This window comes from Vipera ursinii, assembly GCF_947247035.1.
Source record: "Vipera ursinii genome assembly, chromosome: 6".
In the NCBI taxonomy this organism is placed as follows: Eukaryota; Metazoa; Chordata; class Lepidosauria; order Squamata; family Viperidae; genus Vipera; species Vipera ursinii.
In genome coordinates this window covers 48,914,447-48,933,791 of record NC_139515.1, presented here as the reverse complement: position 1 = coordinate 48,933,791, position 19,345 = coordinate 48,914,447, and the positions used below count along the sequence as shown (strand labels likewise).

General features: G+C 46.6%; 2 protein-coding genes across 2 annotated transcripts; both read right to left on the bottom strand.

Annotated features, from left to right (window-relative positions):
* Positions 1-441: 441 nt before the first annotated feature.
* MYF5 (myogenic factor 5) lies at positions 442-6,910 on the bottom strand. Its single transcript, XM_083365184.1, has 3 exons — positions 6,322-6,910; positions 1,765-1,840; positions 442-962 (listed from the first exon to the last, which is right to left on the bottom strand). The coding sequence occupies exons 1-3, from the start codon at positions 6,850-6,852 to the stop codon at positions 769-771; spliced, it is 801 nt and encodes a 266-aa protein (XP_083221310.1). The 5' UTR covers positions 6,853-6,910; the 3' UTR covers positions 442-768.
* Positions 6,911-16,228: 9,318 nt separating this feature from the next.
* Positions 16,229-19,129, bottom strand: MYF6 (myogenic factor 6). The gene is made up of 3 exons (XM_083366729.1): positions 18,473-19,129; positions 17,932-18,022; positions 16,229-16,803 (listed from the first exon to the last, which is right to left on the bottom strand). Exons 1-3 carry the CDS (start codon positions 19,046-19,048, stop codon positions 16,685-16,687), a joined length of 786 nt encoding a protein of 261 aa, XP_083222855.1. The 5' UTR covers positions 19,049-19,129; the 3' UTR covers positions 16,229-16,684.
* Between the last annotated feature and the right edge of the window lie 216 nt (positions 19,130-19,345).

The window sequence follows — 19,345 nt, the reverse complement described above, 5'->3', positions numbered from 1 at the left end:
ATATAAACCTGAATCAAGCATTCTAAATCCCTTCCCCTAGTGGTAAAATAAACATTAAAATAAACAGAGATACCATAACACATTGACCTAAGCCAGGGGTAGGCAACCTTGGCTCTTTTATGACTCATGGACTTCAACTCCCAGAATTCCTGAGCCAACCATACTGGCTCAGGAATTCTGGGAGTTGAAGTCCACGAGTCATAAAAGAGCCAAGGTTGCCGACCCCTGACCTAAGCCAAACACCTGCCGTTGGAACCATACTGCTTTGTCCTAGCTACTTGTAGAGTTGATTTTGTCCTGGCTAGTTGTAGAGTAGGGTGGTTATTTTTTTTAGATATTGTCATGTTATAATATGATAGATAAAAACAAGATATCATGTAGCTAATGTATTTTTTATTAAAAGTACTTTTATGAAATATAATTTAACTAATCTGACACTTTCTTATAGCAATTCAAAACATGGATCTACATCCACACATTTGGCTTCTATTATTTATGACAATTAAGATATGATGTCATACAATTTAAAAGTCAACATATAATTACAGTACATAGTATTTAAAAAGTAGTTTGATTAAATATGTCATTTGCTTTCTAAAAAGAGGAGAGAGGACAAATAAAGTGACTTTTTTTTCTTCTTTGTATGCATATTTTTGCTCCCCCAGAATTCCAAGAGCTTCATATTCGAATGGAGCATCTCCTTGCTGATGCTGAGAATTCTCCGAAGGACCCAATTGTTGGCCCAGCTGGTGTCAAATCTCAGGCAGTTCAAAGTACATGATAGATGAGGTCAGAATGAGGGGCCTCAGGAGAGGCTGACTGGGATTCAGGGCTGGCAATAGGAGAAAGGGGAGCAGTGTCCTGCGGGGAGAGCCCCTCCTGATCCGAGGAAGAGATTCTATCCACTATGCTGGATAAACAGTCCAGGCTGGAGAGGGTAGTGCTTGCTTCTGAGAGGTAGACTGAGGGAAAGACAAAACAGCACTTAGTGTAAAGAGATACCGAATCAGAGTTTGATGCTACTTCATCAGACGGTCTAAGCCAGCCTCTGCAGATGTCATGCGTGCTCCTTTAAATATGCCATCTCCATTAATAAAAGAGAATCCATTATTTCTCTCTTTCGAGCTATTTGCCAGCTTTTGTTAATGCATGGAAACATGCCCTTTCTGATCATTTCAACTGCCTAGAATTACTCCGGTGATTGAGGTGACATACAAGATCCAATGAATATTGGAGCAAATCTGACTGGGGTTTAGGAAACAATTTTCTGTTTATGTGAAGCCAATGGTCAGCCTGTTCTCTGCAGCAATTTTTCTAACATCCTCCAAAGCTTTGTATTTCAGTTCTAGGAACAATAATCAGAAGAATCAGCAACTGATTAGGAATTCTGTAAGATACGCTTTAGAAAGCAGAAAAACCTAACCAACATTTCAAAACTGCTATCATTCTGTCTCTTAAGTATAACTTCTCCCGCCTAAGCATACTCAGCTCCTTCCATTTTTGTTTATGGGATTTGATCCCAGAAATTACATAAAATAGTTGCATACTATTGTATACTGTTTGTGTATTCAATTCTGGACACTTTTAAAGAGAAAAGTAGCTAACAAATATTCCAATCTAATGCAACTGAGTTTCTGTCTTCAAAGTCTACCATGTACTGCTAGACATTGCCAGAGCAACTACTGGATTATTCTACCTGGTTGAGTATTTCCATTTTCATGGTCATAATGCAGCCCTTGGAGAGTGAAGATCTATGAACCTTACCATTCTGGAGATCAGAGCAGTAACTCTTGCTATAAGTGCTGTTCCTTCTGGACCACAGGGGGCTGCTGCCTTCAGTCTGAAATAGACAACAAGCCGTGAGGCCAGGACTTTCTATATACAACTAAAGGCAACATCAGTTTGATTCCACCTGCCAGGATACCTGGAAAGAACAATGAACTTGGACTGATGCCAGGAATATCTGGGGTGCTTATAAGTACAGAGCTGAATGCAGTCCAATGAAGTATCACGAAGGATGCTTTCTGGCTGTGCAGTTGTTTCATCTAATGGGCTCAAAATATATCAAGTTCACAGACTCTGTTCTTGATTATTTTACACATAACAGATGAGGTTTGGCCAGCCCAAATGTTGGAGGTGTAGTTGTGAGGATGCAACGTATTATCATATGGTGGACTTGTAAAAAAGTCAAAGCTTTTTGGATTAAAATTTGGTGGAACATGCAAAAGATATTTAAGAAAAAGATAAGGTTTTCTCTGCAGTTGTTTTTGTTGGGTATTATTACAGATTTTGCTGTTATAGATACTAAATTGATGTTGAATTTAATTACGGCAGCAAGACTTTTAGTAGCGCAATATTGGAAGAAGGAGGAACTGTCTACTATAAAAGAGTGGACTTTGAAAGTTTCTAACTTGGCGGAAATGGCAAAGATTTCAGCATATTTGAAAGACCAATCGCAACAGAGATATATTGTGGAATGGAGAAGATAGATCGAATATATTCAGAATAAATATGGAACTAAAAAGTTTCATTTAGCATTTGAATAAATAGTGGTTTTATACGATGTATTATTAGTTATTTGTTATTTGTTAGTAATATAGTTATGTTTACGGAGAGTTAAAGTGCGATAGAATTTAATGTTTTATTTTTGTTGTTAGCATATTTTAGCTTAAGTTTGTAAGTTTATACCCTTCCTCTGGGAAGTCAGGGAGAGGGGAGGGGAGGGGAGGGGGGAGGGGAGGGGGACGGAGGGAGTTTTTTCTATTTAAAAAATGTACTGTAAAACTTTTTTAAAAAAAACAGATGAGGTTTGTCAAAATATTTAAAAATTGAGGTGATCATTTTAGGCAGCTGATTTTTGATGTTAGTTGCTTAACATATTCTTTTAATAATAGAGAAAAGGGCATCTGCAGGATTTTCTGCCTTGGGAGTCAGAATAACAATCAGGCCACACAGTGCAAATTGTCCAGGTTTTTTTTTCCTTCCCTATATTGTGTCTGTGCCCAAAGACAACATTGGGTTAAGTTCAATTATATATGGCAGATGAGGTTCTGATATACACTAGTGTCATTTGAATCACTAAAATCTTATAATAGGTTTCACAATTTCAGTATCTTATGCTTTGCTTCTGATTTTTGCTATCATAATAAGAGTACAGCTTCCTAGCACAGATTAGCTATGATTCTATTATATAAAATAGCTTCATTGGTTGCATGGGGTATCTCCTAATTATGTGGTTTTTAATAAAATTAGTAATAACAATGCTAACAAAATAAGCATTGTTACTATTATATAATGATTACACTTCAGATGGATTAGATGCTAGGAACTCTACTGAGTGAAATCTGAGCCCATATACAGTATTTATGTGCCCACTTCCCAGGGTCTAACTGCCCTAGCCATGTCATGAAAACTCCTTTGCATAACAAGCTAACTAACCAACCTCATTCACACTGTAGTACTTATTTATCTACTTGCATTTGTGTGCTTTCAAACTGCTAGATTGGCAGGAGTTGGAGCAAGAATGGGAGCATTCCAGGAAAATATGATTTTTTGCTAAGCTTTAAACGCAAGACTGAAAAGAATGTGGCATATAGACCATATCTGGGAGGGGCATGTTTCTGGGTGTTTTTTGAGACATGTCTAAGTCTTTTCATTGTTTAGTCTGTTGCATTTAGCTAGCAAGGAAATGATAGATGATAAGATGACAGATAGATGATACATGATAGATGATAAATGATAGACAAATATAGATGATAGTTCAGTCAGATGCTGATCTTATATGCATATTTTGTATCATGTATTTTCTATATAATATTGTTGCTTTAAATTAAATTATCTAGCTAGAATCTTCTTGATTTGGGGCCGGGCCTAAATCTATTGTTGGATTTATAATAATCTCATGTTAAATTCCTATTAAGGTAATTTCTGCATTTTTTGAAAGATAATAATGTACACATGCATCAACATGTGCATATAACTGTGTAACACATGTAAAGAAAATTTCTTTATTAGGACTGCTCAAAAGTCATATATATATATATATATATATATATATATATATATATATATATATATATATATCCAAAAAATTTACACAAATATGAGCTGTCACTGTTGTGACTACAGCCTGTGGATGGCCTTGGGTTAGGCTGAAACAGGCAATAAGATTTGCCCTGTGTTTGGGGGCCTAGCAAGGTATTCTAAAATACTTAACACACACACACACACACACACATATATACACATACATACATATACACGTATATATGTATATATATACATATACACATATATACATATATATATATATACATATACACGTATATACGTGTATATATATACATATATACGTATGTATATGTGTGTGTGTGTGTATATATATATATATATATATATATATATATATATATATATATATATATATATATATATATATATATATATATGAGTTTTCTGAATAAGGGTTTTGAAACAGTTAAGAGCAAGGCCCATCAGAGGCACTTTAGAACTGAAGCAGACAGCTTCTTAGCAGTTAAACTGAAGCCCAACTGGTGTTTCACTCAAGTTCAAACAGGGAAACCTGTTGATGTCATGAACTTCAAAGCAAACACTTTAGCAGACTCAGGGTCAAACTCTTGCCTTCAGGGATCTGTAACTTCAGCAAACAATACAATCATATCCATGGATTATCTGAATAAATCTCACCAAGTAAAATCCCCACCATAGCCTTACAGTTGCAACCTCAATTTTCGTAGAATCACTATCTGCACATTTTTGAATCAGAACAGCTCTGTGATTTAAATAAACAAATTTCTACTCACCAGCCCTGAATGTTAAACCAAGAGGTCTGACTCTAGATGGATCTGGTTAGATCACTTAAATGTCCCCTTCCCATTAACTCCCCAGGGAAAACAGGGAAATCTGGTGCAGAATTACAGGAAATTGATGCAAGCAGTGAGATGCAGTGCAGTTTACTCCCAGAGAAATTAGTAGAAGAATTTTCTAGAGTCATTTGAAGACTGCCATTTGATAAGATTGCTTGCAGGAAATTTAAAGGATACAGCTTGCCTTGCTAACCATCTTTTTTTTTTACACTGCAACCTTACAGCTCTTCCTCAGGAATATGAGTCAAAATATATAGTGTTTCTCAGTTCCAGGAACTTTAAGATGTGTGGGCTCCACCTCCCAAAATTCCTCAGCCAGCTTGGGAGTTGGAGTCTACACATCCTAAAATTGCTGAGGTTGAGAAACCCTGCATTAGATAAATGTTCAGGAGATGCACTTGTAACACCAGCACACAAATCAATCTATTAAAAATATATATAACAGGTTAATTTCATAATCATTCTTTCTTTTTTTTGTATCCAGGAAGGCTACCTAAAGGATCATATATTCAGCAAGCAGAATATGAAAACAAAGTTTTTCTGTAGTACAAATTTTGAGTGAATAATCTTACACCGCAGTAGTTACATGCAGCATAAAGAGATATTATGTGTAAGTGGTCCTGCATAGAGTTGCAATTAATGGGAATACGCTAAGCCACAGAGCAAACGAACGGACTCCTCTGGAAATTTGTCTCCCCTTTCTATTTGCAGAACATGGATGAGCAGCTAACAATTCATTTCAGAGGATTGTTGAAAGGAAATATCAGAATCTTTTTTAAAAAAAAATCCACATTAAGACACTCACAGTGATCCATCACTGTAGTTTTGCGGACATACCACACAAGCAGCACAATCTTATTCCTACTTTACTGGAAGTACCCCCTCTCAAGTCAGAATTATCTGCTACCCACTAAAGTTTTACATACCCTGTGAAATGAGCAAAGTGGTGGCCCAGCCAAAGAGAAGCAGCTGAGCACCACCGATTTCCACTCGGCTCAGGAAAGCAGATGGCTTCCCGGGGGGGGGGGAAGCTGCCGCCGTAGGAGCCATCCCCATCCTTGCACCCCCAAACATGCCCAACTGCTTCCATATTCAGCAGAGTCTGCCTCTGGGCTCAGGCATCGACCTATCGATGGCCCTGCGCTGCATCTTGGGAATTTCAAATCCTGCCTCAATCCCCGGAAAGCTTCGCTAAAACCCTGCGGTTGAGAATGAGTCCCGGGCTGATACGGAAAATAACCACAACTATTAAAAAAAAAACACCAACGAAGCAGGAGGAGGGGAGGCTGCAACGAGCAGCCCGGGGTTCTCCCGGATCCCCCTCGGCCCCAGTTAGCCCTTCCGAGCCTGCCGGCCGCCCTTGCCTGCTCTCGGGCCGGAGGGACGGGATCAGGACCGTCCGTTCCCCGGGGGGGGGGAGGCAGGCTTTCCTTACCAGGCCATCGGAGCAGCTGGAGTTGGGACTGGGGGGCTCGGAGCAGCCGGGCGCGGGCAGCCCGTAAAAGTGTTGGACCTGCTCCCGCAACAGCTCCTGCAGGCTCTCGATGTAGCTGATGGCGTTGCGCAGGATCTCCACTTTGGGCAGCCGCTGGCCGGCGCCGTTGGCCGAGGTGCAGCGCTTGAGCGCCTCGAAAGCCTGGTTGACCTTCTTCAGCCGCCGCCTTTCCCGCAGAGTGGCCGCCTTGCGCCGGTCGCCCGGGCTCGCCTTCTTCTTGCAGGCTTTGCAAGCCCAGAGCAGGCAGGGGCCGGCTTGCGAGTGGCCCGTTGGGGCGCGGACGTGTTCTTCGCCGTCCGAGCTCCGGGGAGGCTCCGCCAGGGGGTCTCGGAAGGAGGCGGGGGCCACCGTCTGGCCGAAATCCTCTTCCTCCTCCTCCTCCTCGGGGCAAGAAGGGGCGTAGGGAGAGCTGCCGTAGAAGAAGCCGGCCGAGGGAGGCGAAAACGGACAGCCGTCCATCACCTCTTCCATCCTCGCCGCTGGGCTGTGAGGATGCTGCGAGGCATCGGCGCTCTGGAACCGGCCGAGCGTCTCCCGGCTCTTTATATCCCGGCTGGGTAGCCTAGCCAGCCCGCCCGCCCAGCCCTGTCACGACCCCTGCATGGGGGAGTCCCTTGCGCCCCCCCTTCTCTCTCAAGGGGCCCTGAGCTCCTCTGGCGCGGATTGGCCGCTGCCTTTTTCCAAGGCGCGGATCCAGGAGGTGCAATTAGTAACACTTTAAAGATCACAGCAACAGCAGCGGCAAGAAAAACACACACACAAAAAAGCGCAACCAGGAGGCGAGGCCGCACTGCGGGCAACCCGACGTGGAGTTGCCGCAGCGAGTCTCCCCACCTCTACACCCACACACAGACACACACACCCCGCAAAAAAAGCCAGGAGACCCGAAGAGGAGCCGAAAAGTCCTCCCTGTGGTCCGGCTATACAGTACTACTCTGCAGTCAAAGGGACTCTTAGGAAGAAGCTGGTTGGCGGCCTGGAGAAAAAGCAAGCCTCGGTCCTTTAAAAATAAAGGAAATCAAAGTTTATCCATATAAGATTAATCCATAGCAAATAATCGCAATGGTGTGTTTTTTTTTTGTCTCTCTCTTTTCCTTCTATTACTATTGATTAGTAAATGAACTGTATCTTTCCATTAAAAAGAGACAACTATTACCCCGACTAATATAGAGGTTATAGAAGTAGACGTCGCTTTTAGTTTTCTATTACTGCACCTATTTAAGCAGGGGGGGGGGGAATACGTTTTGGTTCTTTCTGGAGCGAAAGGAAATGTTAAGGATAGCGGGCAACTGAAGCGAGGCCCTGGAAGCTCTGCTCGCAGTTCTCATTGAACAGAGGCTGTTGTGCAAAATCAAAGCTGGCTTACTAAACCAGAGTTCGCGGGTGGCGCGAACCACGGCCAAAGCGGACTTCCGAGAACTTTTCATTCCGACTTGCTCGGCCCTAGAATGACTTTCAGAGCCTGAGCAGGCAGGACGGGGGGGGGGGGGACCTCACTTCCCGAGTCTTGGGGAAGCGACAGGGCTGCCCGGTCCTTCAGCCCCAAGACAAGCCGTTTGCAACCCCAAAGCTTCTCCTGCAGCCTCCCGTCTGCTCTCAGTTTCTTGCGCCGTCGCAGTTCGCCAAGAGGCAGCTCTGTGAAAAGGCGAAAATTCCGGATTTGCACCGTTACCGATGTGTTCCAGCTGCTGGAGCCCCCTCCGCCCCCCCCCCCCAGTGTGCAATTTCTGGTCCGGCAAACTTTTAAGGAACTTTTATAGAAGCTTCCCAGAGGCCCAGGCAATTAAGAGAAGAGGGAGGGGGCGTCGGGGGGGTGTCATTAGCGTGTAATGATAAGACATTTAGCAGGCAGCACTTGCCAAAGTCCCGGGACCCTTTAGCCTCGGTCACGTGGGATCCTCCTAAGAAAACAAGCGGTTCTCTCTCTCTCTCTCTCTCTCTCTCTCTCTCTCCCTCTCCCTCCCTCCCACCCTCCCTCTCTCTCTCTTCCTTCTTTGCGGTTGCCGGTTTTCTGTTTCAGAAAACAACAACAAGAGGAAGGGGCCTTTGAGGCACGTTCATGACTGACAAACGGCACACGGTCTTAGGCTGGGTGACGAGCCTCCACTGTGCCCAGTAAGAGAATCGCTGAGCTGAACGGTGGGTCCGCATCGCGTCATCCGGGGAGCGGTTGCTCGCGGGGAGGTTGGGAGGGAGGCAGGGGGAAGGGCACTGAAAGGAGAGAAAGCGAAAGAAGGCGCAGGGGGCCCTTCCTCAGTGGCAGTTCAGTTACGCACAAGGGCCTTTCACAAAGCAGCAGCCAGCTGGGACACCATTGTCTGGCGTTTCCTTTTCTTCTGGGCTGTCCGATTCCCAGTTTATCCTCTGTAATAAAACCGAAATGCTTCTTCCAGGCTCCTTCTAATTCGGGGGTGTCAAACTCAATTTCATTGAGGGCCACATCAGCATTGCGGTTGCCCTCAAGGGGCCGGGTGGGTGTGGCCAGGGTGGGCGTGGCCTACTGGGTGGGCGTGGCCAGCTCCACATCGTTTGCATCAAGGGTGCCTATGAGGGCCTGGGCAGGAGTGGGACAGATCTGAGGGTCTCTGGCAGAAGGAGGGTCTCTGGGCCAGGGCCAAGGCAGTGGGGGGCCGTTCCCTCACTGTTTCTAGGATGGCTTTGCGGGTCACATGAAACCACTTCGTGGGCCGGATCTGGGCCCCCGGGCCTTGTGTTTGACATGTCTGTTCTGATTAGAGGCTACCAGACACACTCACATCTCTCTTCCCACAATACCCGACCCCCCCCCCAAACAATCCTAAGTTCATACGCCCCGTAAGTCCCTCGTTATGTAGCGGGGCTTCTTCCTAAGGGGACCTACAGACGCTTCCTTGTTCGCAGTTTGATATTTATGCGGGTTATTGAAAGGTAACTCTAGCTGTGCAAATCCACTCAATAAATTGACCTCAGATTCAAAAGGGCCGACTAAGTCAAGCCACAAGCGCGCTATTCTGTGAACTTGCCACCAGGGAACCGCCGGCTTTTCTGTTCAAAGTCGACCGGCCATCAGGTGCATCGCCCTGGCCTCTGGCGCCATTCGCGAGTCCCACGTTTAGGTAGCCGCCTCCACCTTTGCAGTTGCAAATTTTCCTTAAACCAGGGTTTAGGTTAAGCAAAGGCAGGCCAGGTCTCGGTCTTCTGGCGCGCAAGCATTCCGATCTGACGACAGCTCATTCTGGCTCCTTAATTCGTCTCCGAGCTCAAATGATTTTCAGCCCTTTTTCGTTCCATGTGACCTCACTGGATTTTGTGATGACAAGCCTGGAAGAGCTCTTGGTTCTCGGGTGCTGTTGGACGCAAACTCCAAGGCAACGTTGTGACCGGGCATACTCTCGCTCTTCTGCTCTTGTCGGAGTCTCCAAATTGAAGAAGCCGCGGAGCATTTTCGAGATGAGGATTTAGGGAAGAATTTGAGTGAGTGGAATGGCCGTGGTACTCTTTCGTCTTTCTTGGGCACGTTCCGCACAGAAGTTTATGCCTTCGTTGAATCTTTTACTTTCAGGCTGGTTCATTGTAAAGATTTCTACAGGGTGTTTTGTCCCGCGAACAAACTGAGAGCGTTCGGGTGAAAATGTTTCGGGGTCCCTACAGAGGTCTTACGCAATGCTCGCCATATGGACGGGAGGGCCTCCGAAAGGCCGGAGATCCCGAAGGAAAGAGGAGAGAGAGAGAGAGAGAGAGAGAGAGAGAGAGAGAGGGAGAGAGGGAGAGGGAGAGGGAGAGGGAGAGGAAGAAAGAAAGAAAGAAAGAAAGAAAGAAAGAAAGAAAGAAAGAAAGAAAGAAAGAAAGAAAGAAAGAAAGAAAGAAAGAAAGAAAGAAAGAAAGAAAGAAAGAAAGCAGGGCGGCCTCCACCGATCCTTCGAGTCGTCCCAAAGGAGGTTCTTTTTCCAAAAGGCAACTGGACTTTCTTGTGGTTTTTTTTTTGTCTTTGAAAACGTTTCGTTTCTCATCCAGTAAACGTCGTCAGTTCGAACTAAATGTAGAATATTCTGAATGTCCCGAGTCAGACCTGAAGAAGTTTCTTGGATGAGAAGAAACGTTTTCAAAGAAAAAGAAAAAAAAAACCCCAAGAAAATCCAGTTGCCTTTTGGGAAAAAAAAAAAGCACCTCCTTTGGGACAACCGTGAACTGGATGATTGAGAGCCTCCATAGACAAACCCTGCGAGTCCATTTCCCATCGGCCCCCAGCCAGCAGGGCCTCCGCGTCCCCCTGCTAATAGAAGATCCTCGCCAGATCCTGCTTCGGCTGATGCATCTGCGGGACAGGAAGACCCCTCCCCTGCCGAGGGCTTTCGGTCCAGCTGCCCAAAATGTCTTGGGCAAGTGATCTTCGGGCAAGCGGCGGGGAAGAGACAGGAACAAGAACGGCCGGGTAGGGAAGCCCTGGAGCGCTGCTGCCGGGGCGGCGGCTGGAAGGCTTAGCGACCTTTCCCGCCCAGCCGTCAGATCTTCGCCTCCTTGGCCTGGGTGGCCTGGGTGGCCTGGGGGGTGGGAGGCGCGTTGTAGTTCCTAAACTTCGTGTTAGTCGAAACTCCTTCCCCATAAATATTTCACGTTCAGTTCCCCCGAGACTACACTTAATTAATTTATATTTAGTATTTTTATTTCATTTTTTAAATTCTCTAATTTTTTTATTGCACTGATGTTCTCAATTTCATTTTATCTTGATTTATGTACTTATTATATGTTTTGTTGTTAGCCGCCCTGAGTCCTTCGGGAGATAGGGCGGGATATAAATCCCATCAATAAATAAATAAATAAATAAATAAATAAATAAATAAATAATTCGGTCAAGGGATGCCTAGTGGTCATAGTATTCGCAGGATGTGCTAAGTTGGGCGAGGCCCACGGTGGTTTAAGTCCGTCGTGCGAATCTATTTTATGCCTTAGTCGTTTATGGTTAAAAACAATGCGGGGGATCGGATAACGGGTTGATTTACCATAAAGTTAAGTGGCTTGTATGAACTCGGTCCCTATTTCTAAATACGGGTCAGATGAAATACGGGTCAGATAATGTCCACGTCTTAAGGCTTGAGGATTCCGCGGCTGGTTCTGGGGCGCAGCTTTGCAGAATCGAAGCGAGCGCCAGTTAATGAGGCGGCTCATTAAGACTCTCAGCTGCTGGATGCAAATAGAAGGGTGTTGGGTTTTTTTTAAGCGTTAAATTAAGAAGTGAAGTTCACGAGTAGTCCAAATGCGTACTTTTCTACTGTGTAACCGTGTGGACCTATGATCGGAGCCCTCCGCTTCCCTCACTCAGTCGTTGGGATGGTGGACACTGTAGTTTGACAAGACTGGAGGAGCTGAGTGGTGGGCTGATCTTAAAGCTAGTCCCCAGCAGACAAGGAAACGTCCAGCTGCATTTCTTCCTCCTCCGGGACGCTGGCCTCCGGAGCTCAGTTTTCAGCCACCCAAATGAGCGAATCGGGGGAGGGGCCGCAGCTCCGTGGCATCCCCCATCTCCCGCGCCCGGGTCCTCCCTTCCCCAAGCCTGCACACCTATGTCAACACAGCCTTACCTGCTCCAGGGAAGGGCGGGCTCGGGCTGGGCCACCAGCTGCAAAAGCCATCGCCCTAGGCTCCGGCTGGACGAGATCAAAAGCGGTCTGCTGGAATAGGTCAGGCGGCCCGGGGCTTAGTCCTCTGGCGGGGAAAACCACGGCACCCAAAGCCCCCCCCCCCGTTTGTGGAAAAGCCGGCCGGAGCTGACCTTGAGTTCCTTGTCTTCGTCCTTTCGCTGTTTAAGGGACTGGGACGCCGCTCACGACGGACCTGCAGCATAAAAGGATTTGGAAGGTAGCCGGAAGTTCTGGAAATCTGCCCAGCGGATCCACAAAGGTGGGTGCTTAATTACGTGAGTTTCCTAATTGGAACAGAGACCTTTGGTGTATTCTGACTCCTTTTGTTCGACACCCCAATCAAAAGGGTCTCCCACCCGGCACAGCCCTACTCCTCTGGGGGAAAGATTGCCCAATACCTCTGGGTCCAAAGACTGGGCCACCGGTGAGCGCACCTGCCACATCAAAGGCTTCTTCCCATCCTTCATGGTGCCTCAGAGCAGCGGCTTCGTTCGAGGCAAAGAAGGGAGAAGCAAATGCCAAAGAGATGGAATGAATGCAATTTTATTTATTGACTTTTTTATGCCACCCATCTTACTAATAGGACACCTCTGGGTGGCTAATTAGTTGAACCATTAATGGTATCTACTGATACTCCGGCATACTTCATAGTTTAATTTGTTAAATTAACCATTACACAGAGGGAATGTAGTAGGTCTCGGAAAAAATGTAATAGAATCCTTTTAATTTCTACCAGTCTCACTATTGCAATTGGACACTAACTTTAGACTCTGAGTCTCACTGAAAACTTTGAGATTTGGGTCCTTCGATGCACATTTATCAGCCTGCCTTAATGGAATGGAACTAGCTTTGGAAAAATGGAATACAAAAGTTTGGGGGGTAGGAAAAAAAAGATTACAAAGATTACAGTTCTTATTCCTTCATTGTATCCTCTTCCGGATGTGACGTCTAAAGAAATCGCAACCTCTTCAGATTGAGCGGCTCACAAATCTATGTCCGGATCGGGAGCTCTTTTCGTAGCCCACCTGTGCAGATTCGGAAGGCTGCCTAAACAGAAACAGATCCCATCATCCTCCGATAGCATCCTGAGTTCTAAGACAGGGGAGGGTCTCGATCAAGAGTAATCTAGACTTCAGCCAATAATTCTAGGTTGATTACAAAGTTATTCGGTGCAGCCACCGAGAGAAAATATTCTAATGTTATTGTCCATAAAGTAGTTCGGTGCGTCCGCACATTTTATTCGATGCTTTGTCTATAGTCATGGCTAGATAGCAAACTCGGACAAGCATCAGATTCAGATTCAGCTCAAAGCATCCGAGAGCCCTGGGGAATACTGCTGGTTTGTTCAATACTTTTTCTCCCCTTCCCCACCCCTAAAGTGGAAGCTGGTTGCACAAGGGAAGCCTGCCCTCCTCGGGCCCCCTCCCCATCGGAACTACAAGGCCCAGGATTCCCCGGTCCTGATGGTGTCATACTTCAGTTGTTCTCTCCGTCCCCATCGCCTAAGAAAAAGATTCAGGAGCACTTCGAGGAAACCGCATCAGAGAAAGTTCTGGATCCCTTTGCAAGACCCCCGCCCCCGCCCTGGAGGAAGTGCAGGGAAAGAGCCTACCCCCCCCTCCCCCAGACAAAGCTATATTTATCTCTCTCCAGCCCTCACCTCTCGGTTTTGTGCTTCCACCATTGTGCAGTTTTTGGCTTCAGCCTCAAATAAAAATGGTCAATGAATGCAAACACTTTCATTCCAAACCCAACCCGGGGTTCTTCGGCTGCAGTCACCGGGAGTGGTGGTGCAGCAATAGCACTTAGACTTATATACCGCTTCATAGTGCTGTACAGCCCTCTCTAAGCTGTTGACAGAGTCAGCATATTGCCTCAACAGTCTGGGGGCAATACTGGAGAGGGAGAGAGAAAAAAGAACAAAGATTTTTTTCCTCCTTAATGAGAAACCTTGAAATCTCCTTATTCCAAACAATTTCTCACGTTACACAGCTTTGCTGAGGAAGGTGGAGGAGAACCAAACACTGTGTGGCACGGCTAAAATATCACACACACACACACACACACACACACACACACACACGGACGGAGGGAGGGAGGGGGTGGGTGGGGAGAAAGCTGCTTTGTATTTCTATCTCTCTTACCTGTAGTAGGAGCCATTCAATATAGTAGCTCTTCTGAGTAAGTATTCTTGGTTCACAACTAGACCTGGTGCTGTGATTCTTCTCCTAGGAAAAAATATTTAGAAAGAATGGTTCTACCTTCTCCTGAATATATATTTTATTGTTAAAAAATTCGCGATCACCTAAAACTAATCTTAAGCAAATAGTACATCATTATAAGAATACAAACATTTGAGCCTCATCCCTGTGAGTCAAGTATGTTTATTCAAACGCACAACTGCAAAGGTGTTCAATTTTTTTACAGGTAGTATTTTTTGGATTGGCACAGCAATGTTAGCAGATAATATCAGGACTTTTCTGTATATACACTTTTATAGTTCAATCCTAAGCATGCTTGCTAACGGGGCAAAACACCGTACACAACTCAAAGACGTAAGAGTAAAGTGTATGTAGGAGACTGCCGAGCAAGCCACAGATAGCGGCTGGACCTGGACCGTGGCTTCACCCAGTTTTTGGGTGTGCGTAAACTGAACATTTTCCAAGCCTTTTGCGTCACCCTTAAAATGACCATCCCAAGAAGCCCTATTCAGCTGTGTGAAATTGCAACTCTTTGTTTTGAACCGCGTCTTCCGAGGAGATGGGACCAGCTCAAGTGGACGCCCAATAGAAAGAATATTAGATAAAGACAAGGGCACTTTTGCTGGACTCTTGCAGGACTCTTGTGCAGGACTCTGCATTGAAGTTCCGGGCGCGTTTCCTAGGAAATAAGGCTGGAAGTATTCACTGAATTTTCTTCCAACCTATGAAGTGCATAACTGCAGCCGTGTGATATATTTCATAATTCCTTTTACAATTATGCTTTAATCTGGATTACCAATAACCCAGGTCTGTACGATTGTCTTTTCTTTACCCCTCCCCCCCCTCTCTCCCCCCCCGGGGAGGGAAAGGCGGCGGCCATGCCAGTGCTCCTTAGTGGCCATCCCTCCCTCTCTGCCCTACCCTCTCTTGATAAATAAACTGGGACAACTTGGAGCGCCGTCTAGGACAGTCTCAGAAGTAGCTAGCTGCCTTTTCTACGCGCTTTAATTGGGAAGGGGTGTCTTATTTGTCCCGCTCTCTCTCAGCCCTTCCTCGCCCCGCTGCCCCTTAACCTCTGCCGCGGGGCCCCGTCACCAGGCACTTGGCTAATTTTTGTCACCCTCCGGAATTTCCGCCCAGAAATTTTTGCTGACGGGAAGACCGTCCCAAAGTCTTCCCCACCTTAAAAAAAAAAGTAGGGGCGCGGCACACACGTAAACATTTTGACGTTAAGCACTGGTGGACAATGAAAGCTGTGATTCAACATTGGCACATAGGGGCCGATACACGATCCCAATAAGCTTGAAGGTCTTTAGGAACTGTACAGCAAACCCCGATAGGGCGTTAACTAAAATAATTCATATTTTAGTTTTGCTGAAAGCGATTCCGGCACACGCACGAGGTGAGGTCTCTAACAAAGCTCGCGTCGGGGGAAGGGGCGGGAAAGCCGGAGCTCGACTGTCGGAGGGATCCCAAGGCAATCAAACCAGCCAGTTAACGCCCAGTGCCCATCCGATCACCTTTCTCCGGACCGTTTATTTCAACTGACCCAAAACTAGCCGGCTACCTACTAAGAGAAGAATTGGGGTGGGGGAAAGTTCTTGGCCGCCTTCTGCTTCGATCGAGAGCTTGACAACTTTCAAGATATTTTAGCGGTTGTAGACGTTTGGATTAACGAGTTAAAATATTGAAACCAGGAAAAAGGGGTTTCCAGCACCTGAGAGATCCCTGCTCAGACAGACCCTGATTTCTGGATGCCCAGTTTATTTCCGAACTTACTCAGAAACTTCCACAGCTGAGGAACAAGAACCACTAAGAATTCCGGCTCCTTTTATTTTATTCATTACTACCGGTAGTAACAGAAACATTTGAAGGGCAAAATGGATGCCAGTAGAAGGGAGAGAAAGAGGAATTTCCAGTTGTTTCGTTCATTTATTCTTTTTTTCTTCCAGTTTTTAACTGAATCCCACGGAAAGATGAAAATATTCTTGACAAACTTTGTACAGAAAGAGATTTATTTTACAGTCTTATATACAAGATTACATCCCATATTTTAAATATATATTCTGTTAAAAAAAGGGGAAATACTAAAATTATATACTTGTAATTTTATACACACACAAACACACACACACACACGTACACACTCACATACAAAGAAACCAAGATCTCAGGATCATAAGCTTCCTTCAAACAAGAATGAGTGTTTCAATGAAGATGTTCTCCAAACACAAATATATTAATTATAAAACAATTGGGTGATAAATAAAAAATAGAATTTAAATCAGAGAGGGACGGACGGTACCCTTTGTCAGGAGGCAAAAGTTTCCTCTGAAGAAGGTGCACATTTATTTATTCAGCTGTCCTGCCCTCCCTATCCCTTCTAGAATTTCCAGAAGATTAAATTATTTCGGGGTTTCGCTTCAAGTGCGAACTCAAGCAGTTCCTTGCACTGCCCGTTTTCAAAAAAATGCTATCGGATCACTACTTTTCCACCACTTCTTCCCCGTTGGGTACTTTGCGATCTTCGGAAGAGATACTGTTCACGATGGAGGAAAGGCAACGCAGGCTGCTTGAGGCTGAAGAATCCGCGGGAGCCCCTCCTGTTTTGCAAAGAAGAGAAAAGCGGGAGAGCAACGTTAAGATCAGGACTTTAGTGAGAGTAAACATCAAGGAAGTCAACTTTCCACTGTAACGCTTCAACCCCTTCCTCCCCTAGTATTTTAATCACCCTCATTCTGGTGGTAAGTAATGCATTTATGACTGTGCCGGCTCTCGGGATCTAAAACCTCACCGTCATATGCACCTCCAGTCGGGTGTGACTGAGTGGCTGTTGTCCATGCAGTTCTCAAGGTCCCCAGGGGTCAAGTACGATTCCAGGGTAATTTGATCTTAATAATTCTGAACGGTTTGGCATTCTTTCAAGGAAGAATGTAAGCGCACAATGCGACATACGTGCACATGTGACAATGTGACATACATGCAGCTAGCATGCAATTCGCTGCGTTGACTTATAAAAAAACCCCCGGGAGTCTAGGAAAAGTTGTGCCGTAGTAAATCGCCTGAGACGCTTCAGTTATTTTAACGCCATCAAATTTAGGGCCAAATAGGCTGCTAAACTTATGCTTCGAAACCAGGCTTTCCCATTTCATTCCGTGTGGGGTCTGTTATTTCCGAATCGCCTGTAAAACACCACCGATATAATTGGGTCCTAAAGCTCAGCTGTTTCGGAAGCTGCCAGGATCCTACAGGCATTTACTTTAAGAATTCTAAACTTCGAAGCGAGCTTTTAACATGCCGGTTGCCTTGATTCTTAAAAGAGAAGATCCAACTGTACAAAACGCTTGTTTTGATTCTGGGCCTGAGATACACGGAAAACAGCTGCAGCGCTCGGTGAGTAAAAATGTATTCTAGATATTAACCCCGGTCACAATTTTAGGCTACTAAGTTGTCCTGTTGAAATCGGCACTTGCACCCTGATGGCTCATTGCAGCTCTCAGAAGCAGAAGAAGATCCCGTTTGGCTGAGGTTGCTTCCGTCACCTAACAGCCACTCCATTTTGTTAATTGTGGAGGTCGAAGAATTTGTGAGGATTTGGGCTGTCTTGGCAGCCAATTCAGGCCAAACCTGCGAAGGACAGACGTCTGGACGAGGCCCCGGTTCCCCAGCCAATTCAGAGGCGGAGAAGTGCGCTCCTACATCCCGCTAGCCCAGCATGAAGCGCGCTTTACCTTCCTTGGCGCTGATCGGCAACGTCCGGGAATGGTCAGAACCGCTCGGCCAGACGGAGCTGCAGGTGTTCAAGTAGTCGGTGGTGGCCATCTGAAAAGGAGAAGGAGAAGGAGAAGGAGAAGGAGAAGGAGAAGGAGAAGGAGAAGGAGAAGGAGAAGGAGAAGGAGAAGGAGAAGGAGAAGGAGAAGGAGAAGGAGAAGGAGAAGGAGAAGGAAAAGGAAAAGGAAAAGGAAAAGGAAAAGGAAAAGGAAAAGGAAAAGGAAAAGGAAAAGGAAAAGGAAAAGGAAAAGGAAAAGGAAAAGGAAAAGGAAAGAAAGAAAGAAAGAAAGAAAGAAAGAAAGAAAGAAAGAAAGAAAGAAAGAAAGAAAGAAAGAAAGAAAGAAAGAAAGAAAGAAAGCAAGCTGGGGAAGAGGGTAAGGCCGCGATTACCAGCCACTTCCAAGCGCCCGCCCCGCCCCACTGCCGCGCCCAGCCCACTTCCCCGGCTGGCCAAGGCCAAGTGAAGAGACGGGGCGCGGGCAGTGGCAGAGCCGCGCTTACGTTTCCGCGCGTGGGGCTGCCGAAGCCGAAGGCGCGGTTGTCCGCGGCGCTTCCCTCGCCGGCGGGCAGGAGCAGCTCCTGGCCTTTGTCCTGCTGGTCGAGGCGCTGGAGCAGCTCCTGCAGCCTCTCGATGTAGCTGATGGCGCTGCGCAGGATCTCCACCTTGGGCAGCCGCTGGTTGGGGTTGGCCACCGTCCGCCTCTTGAGGGCCTCGAAGGCCTCGTTGATCTTCTTGAGGCGCCTCCTCTCGCGCAGCGTGGCCGCCTTGCGCCGGTCGGTGGGCGCCGCTTTCTTCTTGCAAGTCTTGCAGGCCCAGATCAGGCACTGGCCCGGGCAGTGCAGCGGCTGGAAGCCCGGCGGCGCCAGCACGTGCTGCTCCTCGCCGCTGCTGTCGCCGCCGCCGCCGCCGCCGCCGCCGGGCTCCGGGGCTAACTGGTCCTGGCACGACGAGGGCGACAGGGTGCTGTCGCTGCCCGGGTAGAGCGGCGACCCCTCGGCCATATCCAAGCTCTGCAGGGCCCCATTCTCGCTGTCCAGGTAGAAGAAGTAGGAGCCGGATTCGAAAAGGTCCATCATGATGGGCTCGCGGGTCGCCTCTGGGCCTCCCGGAGGGGGGGGGGAGGCGGGGCTGGTCAAGGCAGCCCGGAGAGCGCGCGCGAGAGAAGCGGCCCGACGGAATTTAATTAGTGCGGTGACATAAGAGCCCTCGGCTGCTTTATATATAGTAGCCCCTGAAACTCTATCCAACTTTTAGCTGTCGCCAGGCAGCCCCCTCTGAGGAGCCGAGCAGAAAGCCAGCTCTGGGTGCCAGCCTGAGACTGTTGTGGGCCAGGCCGAAAGGAGCAGCGGAAAGGACACACACCTTCTGTTCCC